The sequence below is a fragment of the Mastigoproctus giganteus genome, chromosome 4, assembly GCF_048544385.1.
Source record: "Mastigoproctus giganteus isolate SK-2022 chromosome 4, ASM4854438v1, whole genome shotgun sequence".
NCBI lineage: Eukaryota > Metazoa > Arthropoda > Arachnida > Uropygi > Thelyphonidae > Mastigoproctus > Mastigoproctus giganteus.
In genome coordinates this window covers 47,591,886-47,614,706 of record NC_143578.1, presented here as the reverse complement: position 1 = coordinate 47,614,706, position 22,821 = coordinate 47,591,886, and the positions used below count along the sequence as shown (strand labels likewise).

The 22,821-nt window shown below is 36.2% G+C and overlaps 1 protein-coding gene and 1 non-coding gene across 3 annotated transcripts in view; both read left to right on the top strand.

The window, feature by feature from the left end:
• Positions 1-22,042, top strand: part of LOC150086694 (uncharacterized) — a 44,757-nt gene extending 22,715 nt beyond the window's left edge. For both annotated transcript variants that reach the window (XM_090372699.1, XM_090372700.1), the window contains exon 3: positions 17,611-22,042. In XM_090372699.1, the coding sequence (XP_090228825.1) occupies positions 17,611-20,207 (2,597 nt within the window). In that variant the 3' untranslated portion in view covers positions 20,208-22,042. The remainder of the gene's footprint in view (positions 1-17,610) is intronic.
• On the top strand, positions 8,791-8,879 carry TRNAY-GUA (transfer RNA tyrosine (anticodon GUA)). The gene is given in 2 exon segments: positions 8,791-8,827; positions 8,844-8,879. It is a non-coding gene; the product is annotated as a tRNA-Tyr (tRNA).
• Positions 22,043-22,821: the final 779 nt, after the last annotated feature.

The window sequence follows — 22,821 nt, the reverse complement described above, 5'->3', positions numbered from 1 at the left end:
ATATGCACTTTTATATTCTCGGAGACGTATGAATTCTCCTACTGAGGCAATTTATTCACTGTAAGCCCCACGTTTATTATAATCGATGTATATTTATTATAAAATTTTTGGATTGAAAAGCTTCTGAATCACGTCAAGTACAACTCAGACCTGACACGAGGCAGGAGATTTACGCCTCCACTTATGTAACTGCGTTGCTTCCTGCTTCACCCACTCTCACCAGATGACAGCTCTTTCGGTCGACCCAATTTAGACCACTTCGTTTGTTCTCTATGATTTTCCCGAGCGACTATTTTTTACCTAAATATGTGCTCCAACCCATACTACTGTCATTGTGGTTATTTTTGAAACTGCTTCAGTCTTTATAATGCTGATTATGATGTTTACAACTGTATTCCGGCCTCTCGTTTAAACGGGTCATGTACGAGAAGACGTGACTAAAAGGTCTCCAGAAATGAAAGTTTATCCTTAATTTTTTTCTGCCAAGGTTTTCCTTCGCAAGAAGAAATATGACCGAGACATGACCATGATAATGTTTAAGCATCAAATTTTAGCTTAGACGAAGTTCCCTATATACTGTATTACAAGGGTAGGGTGATCAGACGTCTCTCGGTTTTCAATGTTTTGTTCAAGTGTCCTGAAAGTTTCTTTTTCGGAATGCATAAATGTCTCGATTTTCCTTGTAGACATAATGGTTTCCCAGCAGTTTTTATATATCTCTGTTTTCATTATCAATTTCAAACTAGATACACTCTATACAATTTTATAAAAGGCTGTTGTTGTTGTAGTAGGGGTTTAGGAGCATCAGCAACCAAGGCCATATTGCTCTGTGTATACTCTCTGTAAATTGCGTGTGTTCTGTCGTTGATTTTCTGTTTTCTGGAAGAAAAAAACCGAGTTTCCGGTAAAAAAAAAACCGTGATACCCTCGTCTGAGACCGAATAACTCAGCCACGTTGTGAAAAAGACCCATAAAAGTTCCTCTCATCATCGACGGGTCTTGAACTCAAGTCTTTTCCACTCGGGGTGGGGAGGACGGCGATTTTACCAATTGTGTTATCCACGAGGGATTATAAAAGGCATTCGCATTTATAATGCCGGAAAAACCACTTATGCGCGTAAATTCACTAAGAGGTGATTCCAACAAAAAAAAAAAAAAAAAAAAGAAAGAAAGAAAGAAAAAAAACCCCAAAAAGATGCATCTAGGCACAGTTGTGTTTCTCCTTCCTTCTTTTCTATCTGTAAGAAGTCTTAGTGACGTTGATTTGAGTGCATCCAGCAGAGCACCTTCCTGTGGCTAAAAGGCGGAATTCCACTTAAACAGCGGTCGGATAGTCTGCGTTATGTGATGGAAAAATCTGCCTTGCAATCGCCATTGATCTTGCTCAAGGACGCAATGTTATTTTCATTACTAGTTCGTCGAACTTTGCAATTTTGAATTTTGTTCGTTAGAAGAGGTACCGTTTAACAGATTATTCATACAGCCCACGAGGGCTGTATGTAATACTGTGAGACCCTGTGAGAGAGAGAGAGAAATTATGATATCCAGCTCAGAACCCTGGGTGCCAAGCCCATACTCATCAGATGTGAGCCCATGGGACTAAATGTTGATAGATAATTAAAAAATATTCGAGGTATTGAAGGCAGTTTTACTTTCTGAAGAAAAGTCGCTGAAATTATTGTAATATTCTTTGAATTAAATTAAATGTACTTTCATGTTATGCATAATGTGTTTGGCATATCCAATATGACAATTATTTTAAAAAAAATACATTAAAATGGACAGTAAAAAAAAACGTTTGGGAGGACGCATCAAATATGATTGTATCCTCCCAACAATACGTTTGGTGGAGGCAGTGTCATGGTATGGGGCTCCTTTCATGGTTTGGCTTGGGCCTTTAATCGTTATCGACAAAACCATGAATGCTGTGCAATACCAGGACAACTTGGACGATTATGCACTTCCAACTTTATGGCAATACTTCGGGGACGGCCCATACCTGTATCAGCAGGACAATGCGACATGCCATACTTCTCTGGTCGTAACAGAGTGGTTTGAAGACATGGGTGTGTAAAGTTGGATTGGCCACCCTAGAGTACTGATCTGAACGCTATCGAGCATCTTTGGAATGTATTGGATCGTCGGGTACGTGCATGTAGAGATTGCCCAAAGAACAAGGCCGAAATGGTGGCTGCGTTAAATGCCGAGTGAAGAAACATATCATCTGACATTTTTAAAAAAGCTGGTTGAGAGTATGCCGCGAAAATTGAGAACCGTCATAAAAGCAAAAGGTTTCCGCACAAAAATATTAAATGACAGTAAAAGCTTTTTTTTTTTTTTTTTTTCTAAAAGCAGGTGTCCGGATATTAATGGTAGAGCAGTGTATCTTGTTATAATTGATGTTGTTTTTTCGAATTTTGTATTTCAAGTACAGACCTTGAAAATTGAGAAGTTATCTGGCTTTTTGTTTGCCATTCCCACAAGTAATATAAAAACTGAAAGAATATTTTTGTATATTAATGAATCATTATTCAATATTATTATAATTGTCTACACCTCTACCACATCGTAATATAGTTTGGAAATTATATTTCCGAAAAATCCCTAATTCATTTAAAATATTTTGTAATTTATATTCCGTCTCTAATCTCATAAAAAAACAATTCATATTTCTTTGGAAAATTCATTTTTATGGATTCATTTTTTATTCATTCATATTTTAATTATGCATTAATTTTAATTCATAATTAAAATATGAATTTTAATTCATATTTTAATTAGAAATAGCATAAAGATAGACAGAATGAAAATGTTTCCGAACTCCAGCACATACGTATGCCATAAATGATGGGACAGTTTTTCTTGCGTAGAAACAACAAATGGATGCTCTTTTGTCCTAGGTGAGTTCTTCAGATGGTTTCATCTCCATGTTCCAACGGCTTTTTGATCCACTCTCACTGTTCTGTAATGCTTCTCAGATTGCACACAGAATATGTTTGTTGCTCAGAATTCGACGTCCTTTTACGATATAAAATATTAACCATAACAGACCTTCTGTAGCCAAATGAGACATATCAACTCATGTCAAGGTATATCCCAGTAACACTGCAATGATTGACGTCAAGTTGTTGAAGGTGTCATTTTTCGAGATGTCGAAAAGAGACATGGGAATATTGAACCATTCATGTTACAAAACTGTCCTCGATTCCTGAAATGACGTGAGCAAAGGATTGTGTTAACGAACGTGCTTTTCCAGTTCTTCCCGCAGATGCTCAATGGGATTGAGATTCAGGGATTGATCGGGCTAGGGTAGACGCTTGAAGTCTAGTTTTCCTTGTGCTATTCAAGCTACTCTTTCACACATTTCGCGCAATGAATGGTTGCATTATCATCTTGAAAGTACCCCTGTCCATAAGGATTAATATGCAACATTTAGGGTTTACCTGATCCACCATGATGTTCTGACATGATCTGGTGTTTACAGTGCCCTTCAGTGGATCAGAGGCGCAAAAGAACACCACAAGAACATGTCCCACACCACTAGACCTCTTCCTTCAGCAGCCTGTACTGTCGGTACATAACATAATGGTTCTATCCTATTATGTCGTAAAGCCTAAATAATAAATCGAGACTCATCGTGCTGACGTCTTCTGATATTTTTCATATTAAACGCATTGGTTAATTATTCTGTTGTTGGCCGAAACTGATTGGGCAAGCGCGAGGGACACAGTAGTACACGTATTTGAGTTAACTGTGATAAAGCTCACATAGATGCTAAATAATGTAATTTTTTTTGTATCATCGTTGAAATGCTATTCTGCCATTTCTTTTCAATTGTTGGCAGGATACTGGTCCTTAGGAGAGGTGCGGAAAATTGAACACCAGATCCCCAACTAGAAGGGGGCCACCTTCTCAGCGAGGACAGGATAGCCCAACATTAATTCTTGTATTTGGGACTCCTGAACCGTAGGACCGACTCTGATTGGAGGCTAGTGATAATAAGAATTCATTATGTACTTCTTTTGCTAACTAGTCCGATCTAACAAGAGGTACTAGTAGGCTGTAATTCGTTATGGGTTTACCTGATTGTGAGATTCCGGCTCTAGACTGAATTGTGAGTTTGACCAGCTACTGTTGTAATGCATCGTTAGCTGAAGCATTCAAAGTGGGAGTGCTCCAGTTATATTCCAAGAGTGGGTGAGAAGTGGCGCAAAAATGACCAGTTTTGGTATCACTGTACGTCTAGCTTGTTTAACGCTACATCTCATTCGGTCATCTACATTTCATAATCAACATGAATATGACCTTATTGTTAGGTTTAATTTTTGGAAATGTCTGCAAATGTTGAAACCAAATATTTATTATTTGGTTTCAACATTTGCAGACTTATTCCTGAAATTGTCGTACATCACATATATTATTTTTTTTTTTTCCAGAAGCCTACTGAAAGTTCTTTTAAAATAAAAATTTAATTTCCTGTTACATTCCGGGACAGGAATAGGATTAAAGGACCTGACAAGATAGAGAATACAATAATATTAGCAATCACGTAGGTTCGAACTACAGTCAACTCCAAAGCGTGCGTGAAAGTTCTTTTATTGACCAATGCGGATTAGAAATCTCAAACCCATCAGTAAAATGAAGGTGGAGAGAAAGTAGGTGACACATTCACTGGGCGTACTGAAGGGATTAGCTGACCCGCAACCATATCTTGCTTTTGCGTGTATGATAAAGTACCGATCGGTGAACTGTGACTTCATTGACTCTTCTGCCTACTTCTAGATCAGATAACGGCATCTTAAGGAAGTAATTACAGACAGTTAAACAATAGCAGGATTCTTCTCGTCGATCTGTGAATAGGACGTTTATCATCTTAAGAACAGTAGTCCAACTATGAGATAAGCTCGCTTCTGACCCCAACTTCACGCATCTTTAAGCAGCTAATGGTTTCTGGACAATCCAGATTTAAGGAGATGTTCTTATCTCGAACACTCCATCTGAGATAAGAGAGCATCTGAACGTGCAACCTAACTTTTTCTACGCAGTGTATTCCTCCTGAAGTATCACGCCCAGTCCCCTCTTCTAATGAAATCAGAGCAACGTATTCACGACTAGTTGCGCGTCATCTTACCAAACCTATTGCTACCCTTCGTACACGTGGAGAATGCTAACTACAGTTGCTATGGTTTCCATCCACACCCTCCGCCCACTTCTATTAACTTCGTGTCTTCCTCGGAGACTTCCTTAAAATATTTTCGGCAAGTTTCAAATGTCGTTACGATTCAAGAAATGGCTCCATCTTAAGTACACACCTTTAAAACACTTGTTCTTACGCCTCAAGCAATTCAAGCTTCCTTATTAGGTTAAAATTGTTTTTGATTTCCCAGATGGCTAATCAAGAAAGACTGGTTTCCTGTGTACCACTATGTTTTTTTTTTCTTTAATTTTCTTTTCATCCACAGCTTCACGATCTTTCTAAGTGCACACACACACACAGTGTCCTTCACTTTCTATACTCCGTAGAGCATTTATTGGATTTTTCCCCCTCGTTTAAGAATTAGGACATGCATGTCTTTCTCGCTCTTATAAAAAAAAAAAAAACAGAAGAAAAAAAACCAGAAAAACTACGTGTATTGCTGTACGTTCGAGACGGTCAATATGAATTGTAAGTTGAACCAGACTAAAAACATATCTCCAGTGACCTATCCAATGGTATGCACACAGGGATGAAAATCCCTTCTCTTTGTAGGCCACGATGTTCCATGTGTATTATCCCAATTGTTTTAGAGTTTGAAAAAGTTTATTTATATACTCCGGAACAGCCATCCAGTAGCATGTGACGTTTACAATTTCATTGTTACGGCAGCCAATACAACAGCGCCCAGTTAATTAACGATAGGCCATTGCTTTCCAAACTTTTTTGATGCCGACATCTTATTATTGTTTCTGTTTATTAATCTTGGTTTCACCCCTGGACAGAGAGGTGTACATCAAAAGTATAACAGATTACATATTTATAAGGAAATAATTAGGTTTAGTTTAACATATTTTTATAAGAAAATAACTGCTAAGTTTGCACATATATTCACAATAAACTTTAAGTTTGGATTTACAAGACAATACAAATTAAGTTTAGCATCTGTTTAAGAGGAAATGACTCAGTTCAACATAATAGAAAATTAACACAAGATAATCTAAGGCATTCTTTGAGCGGCATAGTGAGTAGGTTTATATGTAAACCGTGTTGTTTGAAGATAATCATGCACTCAAGCCAGCTTTGGTATTATTACGTTTATTTCCTATTTGGAAATATGTACGTAATGGAGTCAAACGTTTTCTGGTATTTTCTTACCATTTCTTCAGTGACAATATGTACATAATGGAATCAAACATTAATACCAACGTTGGTTTGAGTGCTTTATTATCTTCAAATAACACAAGATAATAGTTTTCGACAATGTAGTCCTTATTGGAAAGTGCAAACGTAGGCTGGTCTTGAAAAAAATATTTCTGGAGGTCCTTTCAAATGGCGACATCAACCAGAAAACAGACTATGTACCTTAATAGTGCACGAATTGCTTCCGTTGTTTCTTATTAAACAGTTTAGGATCTTCTTCATCCTTCGAACTTCATCTGATCAAATCGTAGATAAGTTTTCTTCATAATGTTAGCCAAGACTCGCTGTAAGACGATGCTAAGATGTAAGTCTTACAGCTTCCTATATTTCTTGTAATCGGTTAGCTTGTTGTGGTTAATTTGCAGAGTGGTTAAGTATTCAGTCGTGTTTTCTGGTCACATGTTTTTGAAGTAGACGAGGTTGGTAAGTGTCAACATACATTTGTTTATGTCACTCTTTTTAGGGAGGAGAGGGTGGATACTTGATGCTACAATTGTTTCATTTAACTTGGGAGAATCCATCTCCCAAAGTTCGAAAAAGTTAAATGAACAATTGACAAAAACTGTAAAATTCGAGTTTAATCAAAGAAGAATTTGATAATTATACTGAGCTTAACAGTATTTCTATAAAATGCGCAAAACACAGTACTGTACCTTCAAAAAAGTAGCTATTCAGTTGATGCAAAGTACAATATATTTTTTGTATCCTTTTTGTTAAACCTTCCATTAAATTTTCTATTGTTGATACCCTTGAACCGTGTAGTTCAACAGGTAAAACCTGGTGGTACTCTCTCTCAAGTACGACTGCTTTACCAAAGGGAATAGAGTCGGTATGCATAATATGTCTGACATTCCAATAGGCTGCGTCAAAGGGTCAAGATTGTACCCAAGATAAAACTGAAATTAAGAATTTTAATTAGTGTTTGATACAATCCAGAAAAATGACGCAAGAAAAACTCGTAATAGTCTGCTCATATTGATGTTCGTGAGTGTCAGTCTAGTTTCCTTTAAAATGTTTTGCTTCATGCCTACCAAGTTCCAGTCTCTACTTTGCAGAACATTCTGGCCGCTTGTTTTTAAAATCAAACCACACTTCCGTGTGGTTTGATTTTAAAAATATAGTTCCACGGGAATTGTTAGTCCATACAACTCTAATTGTGTATTTTTCTAAAAAACCTGTCATTTTTACTGAATCAGCCAATCAAATTGGAATTCAATCTCTTTGTGGCAACGATCCAGCTTGCATTGACACGACCGGCAAAGCACAATTTCATTTAAGCATATTCTACCACTTTGGGACGTTGGAAAATCACGACAGCAACTTCAAGAAAAGCATTAGCATCTGCGAAAAGTTACTGTCTGGTGTTATTGACAAAGCTGGATTAATCTAATGACTAAATTAGGCCTTTCTTTCCAAACTAAAATATACTATCTCTCGTTATATACGGAGTAGTTATAAATAAATTGGACGTCTGTCTTTGGAAAATAGTTAAGTGCAAAGAGCAGAAATTTTGAATAATGCGGAAAGCAGTGGCTTGTAGAAAAGGTCCAAAGGAGTGAAACTGGAGTTAGCATTAACATTAGTAGAGGCATATGATGCAAGAAAGCAAGCTTATGCAGCATCAGCCAAAAAAAAAAAAAAAAAAAAAAACCCTTCACTTTACCCCTCTGTTCGTTCGAAATACCTGTCCAGCTGAGCCTTAAATTTATTTAGGCTATTAACTTTCACAACAAGGGATGGAAGCCTGTTCCACCAACCAACTACCCGCTGGCTAAAGGCAAACTTTCGCACATCAATCCTACATCTGTCTTTCCTCAATTTGAATTTATGCCCTCTCAGGTGATTATTCTGAGCAAGAGGCAGAATCCCATCAGCATTGAGCATGCTCAAACCATTAAAGGCTTTATACACCTCTTCAGATCACCTCGCCGGTGCCTAGTCTCCAAACACTGTAATTTGCAAAACTTAAGCCTTTCTTCGTAAGAACAACCCTTTGTTCCATTCACTAAGAGTTCCATTCAACAAAGAGTTGTTCTTTGTTGTACCACAAGTATAATCATCACATTATGATACAGCAGCAGCAGCAGCTGGGAAATCTAAGTCAAGGGCCATTTAAGGAAGAAATTTTATTCCTGGAAATATTTTACAAAATAAAAAAAAAAATGTTAACCTGATCAGTACGATGATTGTACTTTCTCTAGCTAAAAATTATTTACGTATATTTGAATTAATTATTATTGTAAAGTTCGGAATAATACAGTATTAAATTTAAATATGAATTTGATTCCACTTTCTCAGGCCACTGTAAAAAAGCCCAATTTAAATGGGCAGAATGAACTATTCCTGTGAAACTTATTTCATCAAATTTTAGTAATGGATATATATATATATATCCGTCGATAGCTCAGTTGGCAGAGCGGTGGACTGTAGTTTGTGTGATGCGGATATCCATAGGTCGCTGGTTCGATTCCGGCTCGACGGATTTTTTTTAACCCCTGGCTTGTAGCCGTGAAGGGTATTGTGTACCTTTTGTAACAAAAACAGAAGCTCAATTTCAATAAAGTGAAATGGCCTGATATGAATTATGCATTTAAAAACTGTAATTGGGAATTACTATTAAAAATCAATGATCTTCAAGAAGCACTGGACGGCTTTTACCAATCCAAATTAATCCAAACCATTAATGAAGTAACTAACAACCTTGTTCCATGCTATAGTGTTCCTGATCCAAATTACCCACACTGGTTCTCTAAGGAACTAAAATCCTTACTGGCAAAAAAACGAAAAATGCATAGTAGGTTTAAGACAAATAAAGAAATATGCCTTTACAATAAATATTCTTCCTTAAGAAGACAGGTTAAAATGACATTAAAACAGGACTACAACAAATACTTGTGCTTTGTCGAAAGAAGAGTCTTCGAGGCAAAAGATATGAAGCCTATATTCAGCTATTTCAAAGCAAAAAAATCAAAATGCGGCTGTAAACACGCTAGATATTCCCAGTGAATTGTCATCTTTGTCTGAGGCAGACTACTTTGCTAGCAGCTTTGAAGAAATTTACAAAACAGATACAGCAGATGACGGGATGGAAGGTAACGAAAATTTTCCTCTCAACTACATTGATACACTAACAGCATTTGAAATCAACCAAGCAGAATTTTTGAGCACAATGCACAGTATGAAAAAGGACCTCACACAAGGCCCGGACGGTATCCCTACTGTCTTATGGAAAAAATGTGGAACCACACTTGTAAAGCCATTACTCCACTTAATAAAATTGGTATTTGAGAGTGGAATCTATCCAGCTCAACTGAAAAAGGCCTTTGTTACCCCTCTTTACAAAAAAAGGAGACCCGGAGACCCATCCTCACCCAACAATTACAGACCAGTTTGTCAACTGAATACACTGTCAAAGATAATTGAATCCATTGTAATGAAGCAGCTATTTAACTTTATGAAACTTAATTTGTCAGATTACTCTCACGGATTTATCAAGGGTCGTTCCACCTGCACAGATATGATTTCGTTTGTTTCGAATATATCCCAGGCGCTTGAAGAAGGAAAACAAGTCGACTCCATCTGCCTTGATTTAAGCAAAGCCTTCGACAAGGTAGTCCATCAGAGACTAATCAACAAACTGCATCACTATGATCTCAGAGGACAGGCACTAAACTGGATTGAAAACTACTTGGAAGGTAGAGAAATGTCCGTGACATTTAAAGGTAAAACCTCATATCCATTCAAGCTTGAAATTGGTGTCCCACAGGGTTCATCCTTAGGCCCGCTATTATTTCTTATCTACATCAACGACCTGCCAAGCACCCATGGAGACTACCAAATCAAACTCAACATATTTGCAGACGACATAAAAATCTATAAAGCAATCCGCAGTACCAATGACTGCATCATCCTAAACGAAGCTCTTCAACGAGTTATTCAGTGGCTGAAGGAGAACAAAATGGCAGTCAATGAAAACAAGTGTGAGCTGATGAGCTTTGCTAATGCACACAAGAAAAACAAACTTAATTTTTCTTATTGTATCAACAACAAGGCAATCAAAAAAGTTAGTACAGCCAAAAATTTAGGTATCTTTATTAAAAAATCATTTTCCTTTGATGTTCATGTCTCTAACATTGTGAAGGCAGCTAGCAAAAAACTAGGTTTCCTGAAAAGAATTAACCGACACTTCAATCAGTTGGCACTTTTCATCTTTCTTTACAAAATCTATGTTAGGCCAGCCCTAGAATTTGCCTCACAGGTCTGGTCCCCACATGTTGCTTACCAAAAAGTAGAAATTGAAAATATTCAAAAAAGAGCAATCCAGTACGTTTGCTTTAAAAGTGGCCTTGAATACAATGAAAAATCCTACCAAGAGTGGTGTGTATTCTTTGGACTCGAAACGCTGGAAAAAAGAAGAGATAAAGCCGACTTACTCCTTCTTAACCAGCCGTTAAATGGTACCCTGAATTGCCCTCATCTCGTCTCACAAATAAATTTCAACGCACCGACAAAAGCATCAAGAAACCATCCACTGCTGAAACCATCCTATGCGAGAACAAATTATGGATACTACAACTTCTACAACAGGACTGCAAGATCAATGAACAAAGCAAATATGGAGATATTTGACACCCCCGGACACTTCAAAAGGCAACTAAAATTGCTAACCTCATCCGTTACCTGACTTAAAATGGACTCTTCTTGCAAGTTCTAAGACTCTGATTGTGTAATGTGTGTGAAGAAATACCAGTGCTCTGCCTTACTCCTACCTGTTCACTTAAATAGGACGGATGAGTCCTACTTTTATTTATTTAGTTTTATTTTATCTGTACATTTATTTTTCTCTTTACTGGGAAATGTATACTCCAAGCTTCTGCTTTGAAGCTGTGTAATAATGCTTTGTAGCTGCACCCTCAGGCACGTTTGTTTGCTGTTTTGTAGCTGTTAACAATAATAATAATAATAATAATAATAATAAAAGAGTTAATAATAGTAATAAAAGTCTTATATACACAAATACAAAGTGCGGCTAAAATGAATGCCAACGCCTTTCTACTGCGCATGTCAACAGCATTCATATCGTGCTGTTCCTTGATTTTTCCTGTACAGATCAGTTTTTGTTTCGTTGCAATCGGTTAAGTTTTCTCTCTCTCGCAGTGTTAGAGTTTTGAATAGAGTTTTTAGAATTTTTCGTAATCGATTATGTTTTTTTTCCCGTATAGCTCGAAAATTATTACTATTATCCTTATCGATAATGCACAGCTCATGTAATTTGATTATCAATTTAAAAAAAAAACCTAACATGGAAGAAATTTGATCTGTAGGGAGTTGTTTTCTTACTCCCAGTGTCCCAATACTTTTGGTAATGTACTGTAGTACTCTGAGTTTTGCTTACTGCACTTAAAGTATTTAAAGTGCATCAATATTATCTTAACTTGCACCTATCAAATAGGAAAATTTAAAAACAGAATTAGAAAACTTTCAAAGATAAATGCAGTATTTCTCCTGGGACTGAGGGTGATCAGGAAGTCCATAAACTTCACGATAATCCCGTTTCGGGATCGATGACGGCACATAATACAAAAAAAATGAATCCTTTTCAATCCTTCTAAAACTTCAAGAGGGGATGGAAAGCTGCGTGATAATATATAGATCAGAGGTTCCCCTAAAGAAAAAAAAAATTTTTTTCATTGACAAATGGCGACAAATTGTCTATCCAGCAGTAGTACTTACGAAAAATAAATAAAATTTGTTGCACAAGTAGCTAATTATCTCCTTTAAATAAAAACTTGTTTGTTTATACTTGGTAGAAGTTGTAGACAGTTATGATTGCATACTGTGGAAGTACTACAAGGAAACTATTTAAGATAATTAAATTAAACACTCGACTGTATATTTAGGTAACAATCTCACTTAGGGCAGGCTGTTATCAAACAAGCCGGATAATATGTGATTCTTATTATTTTGATTTGTCATTTAATAAATGATTATTCGAGATGTAAAAAATTTACGAACTTTTCCGGTTTTTGATGTTTAATTAAAATTAACTTTCGTAACTTCCTGTAATGTATTGATCGTGCGATTTTCGTGTTGTCTTGTAGTGTTTTTTAAAATTTATAATATATTTAAATATATTATAAAATTAAAATATAATTTTAATAATAAAATTTATTTATTATTTATCATTTATCATTAAAATTTATCATTTAAATAATGAAATTAAAATATTATATTAGAATATTAAAATTAATATATATTTAAATATATTTTAATTAAAATTATTCTATATTAAACTAACAAAACTTCCATAGGAGTTGTTTATTTCATGAAAATTTAAATATTATCACAATATTATTATAATAAAACTCATTTTATCTAGGGTATAAGGGTGCATTTTACCCTGTCCGTGAAATTTAAAAATATTTCACTGTTATCGATTCAAATTATAACATACGTCCCACTGTTAGTTTTTATTCCTATCCGCTTTAAGATAATACTAACACTAAACCTTTAATAAAAAAAAAAAAAAAGTCACATAATGAAAGCAAGCATGCATACCTTTTATTAAAATCGGACTTTACACATTGTTCGTCAGTCAATAGGATGCGTATTGTTCTTAATTTTTAAAAACACAAGACAAAATTAGCGTTTATTACCGCCTATGACGACAGACAATGCTTCCTAATTTTGAGGATAAATATACACAGCTTGGCTGGTATTTACTGCTTACCCTCCCGAAACGCATGACGCGTGACGCAGAAGCAGTAGTAGTAATAGCACCAAGCTTATGTAGTATCAGCCAAAAAATAATAATAATAAATAATAAAATAAATAAATAAATAAAAACAATTTCACACATCCATTCCCTATAAAAGTTTGACTTTATTTAAGCTTCCACAACGACAGATGGAAGTTTGTTCGAGCAATCAACTAACCCTGGCTAAACGCAAATTTCCGCACATCTATTCTACAACTGTCTTTCCTCAATTTGAATGTATGTCACCTCAAGTTCGTAATCTGAGCAAGCGGAAGAATCCCATCAGAATTCAGCGTGCTCAACCCATTCAAGGCCTTATACACCTCAATCAGATCATCTCGCAGGTGGCTAATCTCCAACCGCTGCAATTTGCAGAACTTAAGCCTTTCTTAGTAAGACCACCCCTTCGTTCCCCTCACCAATCTCGTTGCTCTTCTGTGTATTCGCTCAAGCAACTCTACATCTTCCCAAAATGAGGCCTCCAGACCTGTACTGACTCAAGGCGTGGTCAGGCCACACGTTGAGTACTGCGTTATACAAAGGGATAACACCTCGTTTTCCCTACTAGCGAAATTCCTGTATATCATTGACAATACTTCATGACCTGCTCTGGCAGCCTGTCTGCACTGTTCAGAAAACTTCATATTTGACTGCACAATTACTCCCAGGTCTTTTCGTTTTCTACCAGCCTAAGTGTAGTACCACACAGTTGGTACGTTTCTCTGGAGTTACTTCTACCCATATGAAGTACTTTGTCAATGTTAAACTTCAGTCGCCACTTCTCAGCCCATCTGCCCAACTTTTCTAAATCCGGTTGCAGTAGCACACTGCCATTACTGTCACTAACAACCCTGCCAACCTTCGTATTATTATCTGCATACATTAAGCCTGATATACAATGATTCATCAATATCATTGATAAATATACATAACAACAGTGGGCACAACACCGAACCCTGGGGGACTCCACTAATAACATCTTCCCAAAATGAGCCACTTCGTGGCTCATTTTGGGAAGATGTTATTAGTGGAGCCCGTCCAAGAATAGCAACGTCCATTGATTACCACTTTCTATTAGCTAAATTACCTAAATTCTCTCCCACCCAACCATCCTTTTATCCATTATAGCAACTTGCCCTTAATACCATACTGCTCCAATTTGTACAGTAGTGTTCCATGCGCAACGGTATCAAAAGCTTTCCTGAAATCCAAGTATGTGATATTAAAAATTATTTTTGATATCATTCAACAGACATATATGCAAGCAAATAAAATAATTTATTGTTCATTACATACATTACACGAATAACCAAAATTACAATGTATACAAGAAGGATACATAGTGAGTAGAAAATTAACAATAGAAAGTATAGTATAACAGAACTATGAAAAATTAGAAATTATACAAAAAAAATAATAAATAATAATAATAATAATAATAGCCAGATTGGTCCAATTTTAATGAAATTTCGGATGGCTAGGTATATCTTTCTAAAAGACCTAAATATATCCACTGGTAGACGAATTATTAATACATGAGGATAAAAAAAGAAAAAAAATGAAATTATAATTTCCGAGTTTCTGTTGGTCAGACTTTAATTAAATTTATAATTTCATTACGCTAAAAGCGCCTGTCAAGTTCTTTATTGATTTACTGAGGTTAAATAAAAAGCTATTGAAGTAGACAAGTTTTCACGAAACCTGTAATGCTTGAGAAAGCCACAGATTTATTTCAAATTAGGGCATTTCCTCTTCCATTGAACGTTATGCTGCCTTACCACTTAAAGATAAGCATAAATGAAACCTTCCCGCAGTAGATTATATCCCTGTATGAATGGCAGATAACCTTTATGCAGTATATACAATAATCAAGAATAGACTGATATTATTTCTTTATAACTGGTGCTCAGGATGACCAACTACACTTTTTTCCAGGACTATTATTATAATCCTACATGCGAATCTGTGATACAACTTTTGGCCATGCACCATTAACCCACATATATCACACATAAATAGATATAAAGATTAATGCTTCTATTATTACCTTCATTGTACGAAACCAAACTGTACTTGCTTTTGTTTTGGGGCGTACCTGCTCGCCATTTCATGCCTCGTGATCACAGTTTGCATAATATGTATCGAAGGGAAATCTCACACGTATAATCTTAGAAAATAAATCACGCTTTTAAACATTACAAATAATAATCAGACAGTTTACGACACCAGAGGGCCGATTTCGACACGCGAGCTTATCAAACTTTAGCGATAAATCAAAGTATAAGGAGTTAGTGGCCTAGGAAATAAAGTTTAGTTTTAAAATCTATCCACGAAGCAATAATGAATAAATAAGTGAGTAAAAAAATAATATATAGAGAGATCAATAAAAACGTATGAGTTTAGAAAATTTCAGAAGTTAATTTTTTCGTAAATCCTTCAGAATAAACTGTTCGTATTGGTAAATAAGCCTAACGTTAGAATTGAATACGAAATAGTCAAAATTTTTCCAAGTTATTTAGCGACACCTTGTGTTTTTTTTCTTTTATTAAAAAATAAACTTAAATGCAACCTATAATGTGAATTTGTCGAGTGTCAGGTTCTCGACCTTTATTCTTATTCTCAGATTACACGGCTTTTCGACCCCGTAACCTGTTTTTTGCCCTTTTTTCGACCATAGTTGAGAAAATCAGTCACCTGCATCAAACAATAATCAGTGTCAATAACTTGTTTTGATCTGAAAATCACACTCCGACTGACACCTGGCTCGCTTTTCAAATTTCTTTTGCTTATCTTGACAGCTAAGTATCAGTAACTGTTTCACTAAAGAAGGCTCTTTCGGATGTTTGTGCATTGCACATTATCATTATGAAAATGATTTATAACATAGAGGGCAGTACCAAGAGGCAATGTGTTTATCCGTTACAGTTCTAAAGTATTATTGAGATAAAAAGAAAAAACTTCAATGAGCTTAATATCAAGTTAAATTGTTGAATGTCTAAGTTGTTGCATTTTTTCACTCTGGCTTATGAAATATAAAGACTAGGATTGCCTCCTCTCCCGAAGTTCAGGAATTCTCCTGGAATCAATTCAGGGATTCTTGGTAGGCTTGTTGGGAGACCAAAATCTCCTGAAATTTTGTAATTTGTGGATTTATTGCTTTTTTTTTAAACTGATAATATGCCAAAATTATTATTTGAGCTATTATCCTTCATTTGATCGAAGGGAAAAGGTATAGAAGTGTATATTTTCAAGTATGCACCAATCCAATTATTCTTCTCAAACTATCCAAGCCGATCTCGAAACCAGATCTTTTGGAGTCTATGGAGAGAAATTTATTTAAAGTACATAGTCAAATTTGATCAAGTACAGTTTTCCAGGTAACTTACACGGTTACTTTTATTTACTTAACTATTTTCTAATATATTTCTAGAATATATTAGAAATGCGTGGTAATTTAGATAATAATTAACTTAATGAATACTTTGCATAGGACAAAATTTCAAATTAAGGAAAGATAACTGTAGATTGGATGTAAGAAAATTTGCCTTTAGTCAGGAAGTAATTAACCTGGACTTTTTTGAGGCAAGAGCTTATTAAGACCATTATATGCATAATGCGCCTGTTGTCTTTACTATGTCCATCCATCCGTCGTCATGTAAAAATTGGACTCTCAGTAGATGGATTTTCATAAAATTTTGTATTTGAGCCTTCTGGAAAGATTTGTTCAGCTGTTCCAAATTTCATTAAAATCGGAACAATAGAAATCCAACATTTATTATATCTTTATCCGTTCGTTCTCATGTCACTCCTGGCCTGGCAATTAGACCATACCAACTTGCTAGGCCTTGTTGTAGCGAAGCTACAACAAGGCCTAGCAAGTTGGTATGGTCTAATTTACTGGAGGGTTCTCTGTTACCTTCGCAAGAGGTTGAAGTGAAGAGACTTTTAGAAATTTCTCCATTCTGTGAAGTGGAGAATTTCCTAAAGCGACGAATCGGCTATACTTCTGCCAAGTGGATACTAAATCATATATTTCTCCGGTCATACACAACACAAGAGGTTCTCGTTTTTAATGGTCTCCATTGCCAAGCAGGAATGGCAATATTGAAAAAGTTCAGACGTTTAAATTAAAATTAGTTCCGTTATTCTCGTCAAAATACATGATATTGCACAAAAAACTAACCTAAAGAGACACGTTTTAACATTTGCTCAACTGAAAGCGCAAAGTGAACTTCTAATGAGAATTTCTTGTAGTCTTGAAAATTGTACAACAAAGTAAACGATATTGATCTTCACAAGTTGATTGTTGAAGACGTTGGCTATTAGTATTAATATTAGTAGTGGCAAGGATATTCGACTAGAATGCCTAATACCCTTGCAGCTGCCCTGCATTGTATTAATTAGCAAAACCAGCGAGTTTGAATTTGTTTTTTTTATTTATGTTTTTCTCTTTCAGATGAGACTGATCATTTTGCCCATCTAAAGGAAATGAATAACGAGTCTTTGGTTGCAGAATATGAATGGAGGATTGCAAACATATACCATCTTTTGGAGTTATCCCGTTCACCTCATGGCGACACCATACCTGGACCTGAGTTCTATACGGGCCAACCCGGTTACAAGGTTCGACTAAGTCTAACAGCTGGAAGAATCAATCCTGCCGATCAATTACCATACGTCGGAGTATGGTTCACTCTTGTACAGGGCAAATTCGACGATGTAGTTGAGTGGCCATTTCAATACAAGTTCAATTTAACACTTGTGGACCAGTCGTTCGATCCTGAACTAGAGCATGTGCACTTGTCCATGAACCCTATGACTGCCATATGTCGTCTCTTAAAGCAATTTCTTCGACCTCGGACAGAAAAACGTGAAGGAGATGGTTGTGGGAAAGCCTTCTTTGTTTCGCACAACAAACTTTTAAACCATAGCCGCTATGTTGTGAATAACAGCATCCTAGTCCGAGTAACTATCTTCCTGGAGGACCGAGGATCCATTCCAAAAAGAGCCAAAGCATACATGAGAGGGCACCAGTTAGTATCAGAATTTCTTTGGGAGATCCAGGATGTAGAAAACAAACTACAGCAAGCTCGTGAAGGAGTTCTCAATTATGTGACTAGCGACCTCTTTTATGTAAATAGTGAAAGCTACTTGATGGTTCTACAGATGACTATTAATTCGGAGGACGAACATCTCGGACTATTTGCTACCCTTGTTCCCGGCGATTTCGACGATACGTTAGAATGGCCTTTTGCATACACCTTTGAACTATCTATTGTCGATCAATCTCCTGGTTACTTAACTCTTGATCGGAAAGGAATTGTGGATCCAACTTCTGGTATATGCTCTTTGAATTCTTTCACAAAACCTCAGTATCAACCTAATGTTCCATGTGGTTTTCGAAGACTTATTAGTTTCAATCTCTTAGACAGCAAAAACTTCAAGAAAAATGGTAACATTCTAGTGAAGTTCACAGCCATACTGGATAAAATGCCCAACTTTGCTTCCATGTCCGTGAAGGACAATCACTTAGTTGCCGAATACTCCTGGCGCATTCCAAACATAGAACGCAAAGTACAACTGGCTAGAACAGGAAGACTGAATAATTTATTAAGCGAGCGTTTCTACACCACCGACCAAGGATATCTGATGCAACTACAATTAAAATTCCAGAATCAAACAAAAGGTTATATTGGTCTTTATTTGACCTTACTAGAAGGAGAATATGATGCCCTACTCGACTGGCCCTTTGTCAAAAAATTCGAGCTGGTAATTATTGATCAACAGCCATCAGGTAATGGTAGAGATATAGTGGTGTCAATTGATCCTCGTAATCCCTACATTACTAATGAAGCATGTGTTGGATCATTCTGGAGGCCAGTTGGTAGGAACGATGCATGCGGTTCTTCAAGCACCATCGGTTACGATAGTCTGTATAGCAGAAAATATATTCGTTATGGAGCCATGTTAGTTAAAGTAACAGTATTTATGGATGAAATTCAACCACCACGCTTTGCTACATTATCAGTCGAAGAGGATAATCTTTCAGCTGTCTACGATTGGTTAATACCAGACATAGAAGACAAAATACTACAAGCAAAGCGAGGAGAGGTTCAGTTTATTGACAGCGAGAAGTTTTATCTGTGTAATAATGGCTACCGAATGATGTTAAGGTTATATCCAGAAAAAACAGCGGGCTACATTGGGCTGTATGCTGTGCTTACTAAAGGGGTTTACGATAAAGATTTAGAATGGCCGTTTAGATATAAATACCAGTTGACTGTTATGGATCAGCTTGACAAGGGACCCAGATCGGATATATCTCGGACTACTTACCCTTCTACATCAACCAGTGGATGTCCTGATGTAGCCTTTAAGAAGCCAGAGCAAGAACTTGCTGAATGGAGTTGTGGTGAAGGCAGAATGGTTAGTCATGACACACTAAATACCCAAGGATATAAGAAAGATGGCCACATCAAAGTCAAGATCACTGTATTTCTGGAGGAACTGGCCACACGTATAGCTACCATGAACTTCCATCAAAATATGGTTGCTTCCGAATATTCATGGCTTATTGAAAGGGCCATGGACAAAATTACTCTTTTGAAGAACCAAGAACTCAACAAAGTGGAGAGCTCTACGTTTTATACTAGTAATCAGGGTTATGCAATGCGGGTGAGTTTGGCATTAAATTTAGTAACACCTCCTTTCCATTCACTGGCAAACCATAAAGAGGAATATGTGGTCGGACTGTATCTCACTTTATATCGGGGTAAACATGACAAACTGTTACGATGGCCTTTTAAACAAAATGTTATCTTGACCATAGTTGATCAAATGTATTCTGGAAGAGATTTGGTAAAAGCGGTCGATCCTCGAAATACCAAATGCCCGCCCGAAGCTTTTAAGAAACCAACAGACATTCATAATGAACATTCTTGTGGCTTTGCCGCCCTGGTATCATTAGACAGACTTCAGCTGTACATTAAAGATAACACCGTTCTTGTAAGGACATCTATTGTAGTAGGGGAGTTGGCGAAAGGGAAAACGTGACGAAACTTCAAGGATACAGGTTTAATGTAATAGTAGTACTCTCCTGTAGGGTAACCACCACCACACCCATTGAACTTGGTTCTTCATGTGTTGCAGTCAGGGTGGGTGCTCAAGGCGAAGTTCACCTACATCCCAATATAGGGCATACATTAATGGCTGTGAGGAATACTTCGTGTTTAATAAGAAAAAAATGGCTTCAACTCCCTAATTTGCGTTTCTTTCGATTTACACTACATCACCTTAATGGTAATTATAACCAATAACAGAAAGTGATGGTGCAACGTTTGACATTACTTCTACTACTCACATTAATTTTATTTATAGGAGATTTGAACATTTTCTAATTTAATTGGCAGGAGTGTAATTGAGCTAGGGAATGCCAGAATATTGTCAGATTTTTTTTTTTAAACAAAAAAGACACACCCTGCCTTTTATCCTTCATTTTTGTTTTTGTTGTGTTTAACGTAAGCGATAAAGCAATCAAGGTCCAATGGTATGTAGTATTGTACAATAGGTCCCGACTGTAAATTGCATATTTTATAAGGTAGTTTGCAGATACAAGTTAGGAAATATCCGTTTCAGAAGAAATACGAGGGAGATCAATAAGTATTTACCTTCACCTAAAAATATTTGAGTTAGACATTTGAAATTTGGCTGGCAATTTCATCCTTCTCTACGTACTACCTTCTAAAGTTATACATTTCTCCTATCTTTGAATAAGCTCTTCTAGGCCCCTTGAATAGAACTTCTCCCTTTGAGCAGAAAACTAGGCTTCCACTTAATGAATCACCTCCTCATCAGTTTGAAATCTGCGGCTCCGTAACGGTTCCTTAATTTTAGGAAAGAAGACGAAGTCTGAAGGTGATATATTAGGACAATAAGGTGGTTACTCCAAATTTTCAAAGCCACACTTGATTACAAAGTCCACTGTGAGAGCAGCCTTGTGATCAGGGATATTTTCAGCTAGGAGGCGAACACCTTTGTATAGCTTCTTGCATCTCTTCAACTTGATAGCCTCTCTTAACTTTCTCAGGAGATTTCTGTATTATTCCCCAGTGAAACTGTTGCCTTTTGGGAAGTAATCTCTAAAGATGATACCTTTAGAGCTTCAGAAGACTGACTACAGTACATGACTTTATTGCAGACAACTGAAGCTTGGCTTTTAGTGGGGTTAGGTAAGATGAGTGCGTCCATTCTTTACTTATCTGTACGCATTCTTGTATCCATCATCACAATTCGGTCAAAAAATCTTCAAAATTCTTTCTACAAAGCTCCAACAATGGCAGGAACACTCTTTCCTATGGAGCTTTTGAGATGTCAACAATCTCGGCTACCACCTTAGACATGTGCAGGAACTCATGCATTATGGAGCAAACAGACCTATGGCTAATACTTACTTCATTTTCTGTATAATTTATAGTTATGCCTCTGTCTTCAAGGACTAGCTGTTCTGTTTAGCAAGTGCTGTGGCTGAGATATGTCTACCTTCACTTGGATCATCGTGCACATTGCTTTGCAGAAATCCGAACTGTCTTTTCCAATTTTTCACAGTCTCATATGAGGGGCAATCCTCCCCATAACACAGTTTCCAACTCCTTATGGATTTATGCTTCTTTGCCTTGTAAATCAAAAGAAATTTTAAAACGGATTGGACTTCCTCCAGCATACCACCTTTCGCTATATTCGTGGCTCTAATTCAGTAATCGATGTATCTAGAAAAACAAATGAATATACATTAAGTTATGAGACTTACTAATAATGTATATACATAATTTAAAACCCCTAAATAAAATATTTCAGGGTGAGGGTAAACAGTTATGGCCTGCCACTCGTATAAAAAAATATGAATAATGTAATAGCTGAAATAAAAAAAATAAAACGAACCAATGTAGTTACATAAATAAAAATACGGGCAAATCTTGTACTTATTTGTACAGAGTTTTTTCGTGACAGTGCCTTTTTAAAACAGTTTTTAACTGACATTTTTCATTATAATAGTGATGAAGTCAATTAAGCAGAAAAAAATCGTTTCCTTATTTTTATACTTTTCAAGTTAAAAATGCTTTTTAAAGCCAGAGGCGTTTACAGTGTCATTGTTATGAATGCTAATTTGAACAGGGCTCAGATAACATAGCTTAAGTGCGTATTAGTGACCAGGTAAGTAACCCAAGAACCACAGCTAGCCTTAATCCTAGATCTAATTACAACATTATTGACGATCACGATGAACGTGGCATTAGAATCTTAATTAACAGTTTCGAATTAATTAAAATGTGCTTTATTATTATTATTTTTAATTAGTAAATGTCTAATAAAACAAATTCTTTTCCTCCAGCCTTTCAAGCCCTGGGGTACTATGTTTTTAGGACTACAGCACAGATTATTAGATTAATAAATCAGCTTGTCACTTCAGGTATATTTTTGCACTTTAATGCACTCTACAAACACTACATTTTCTTATGAGAAACAATTCAAAACGATTATTACTTTTATTTTAATTTTTCTGAGAACAAAATATTTGAACTGTTTGACAAGGTGAAAACACAGCTAATCGAATCGTGAAAATGCGGATAATTGAAATATAAGCAGTAAAAGTTATATAAATTTAAATCAG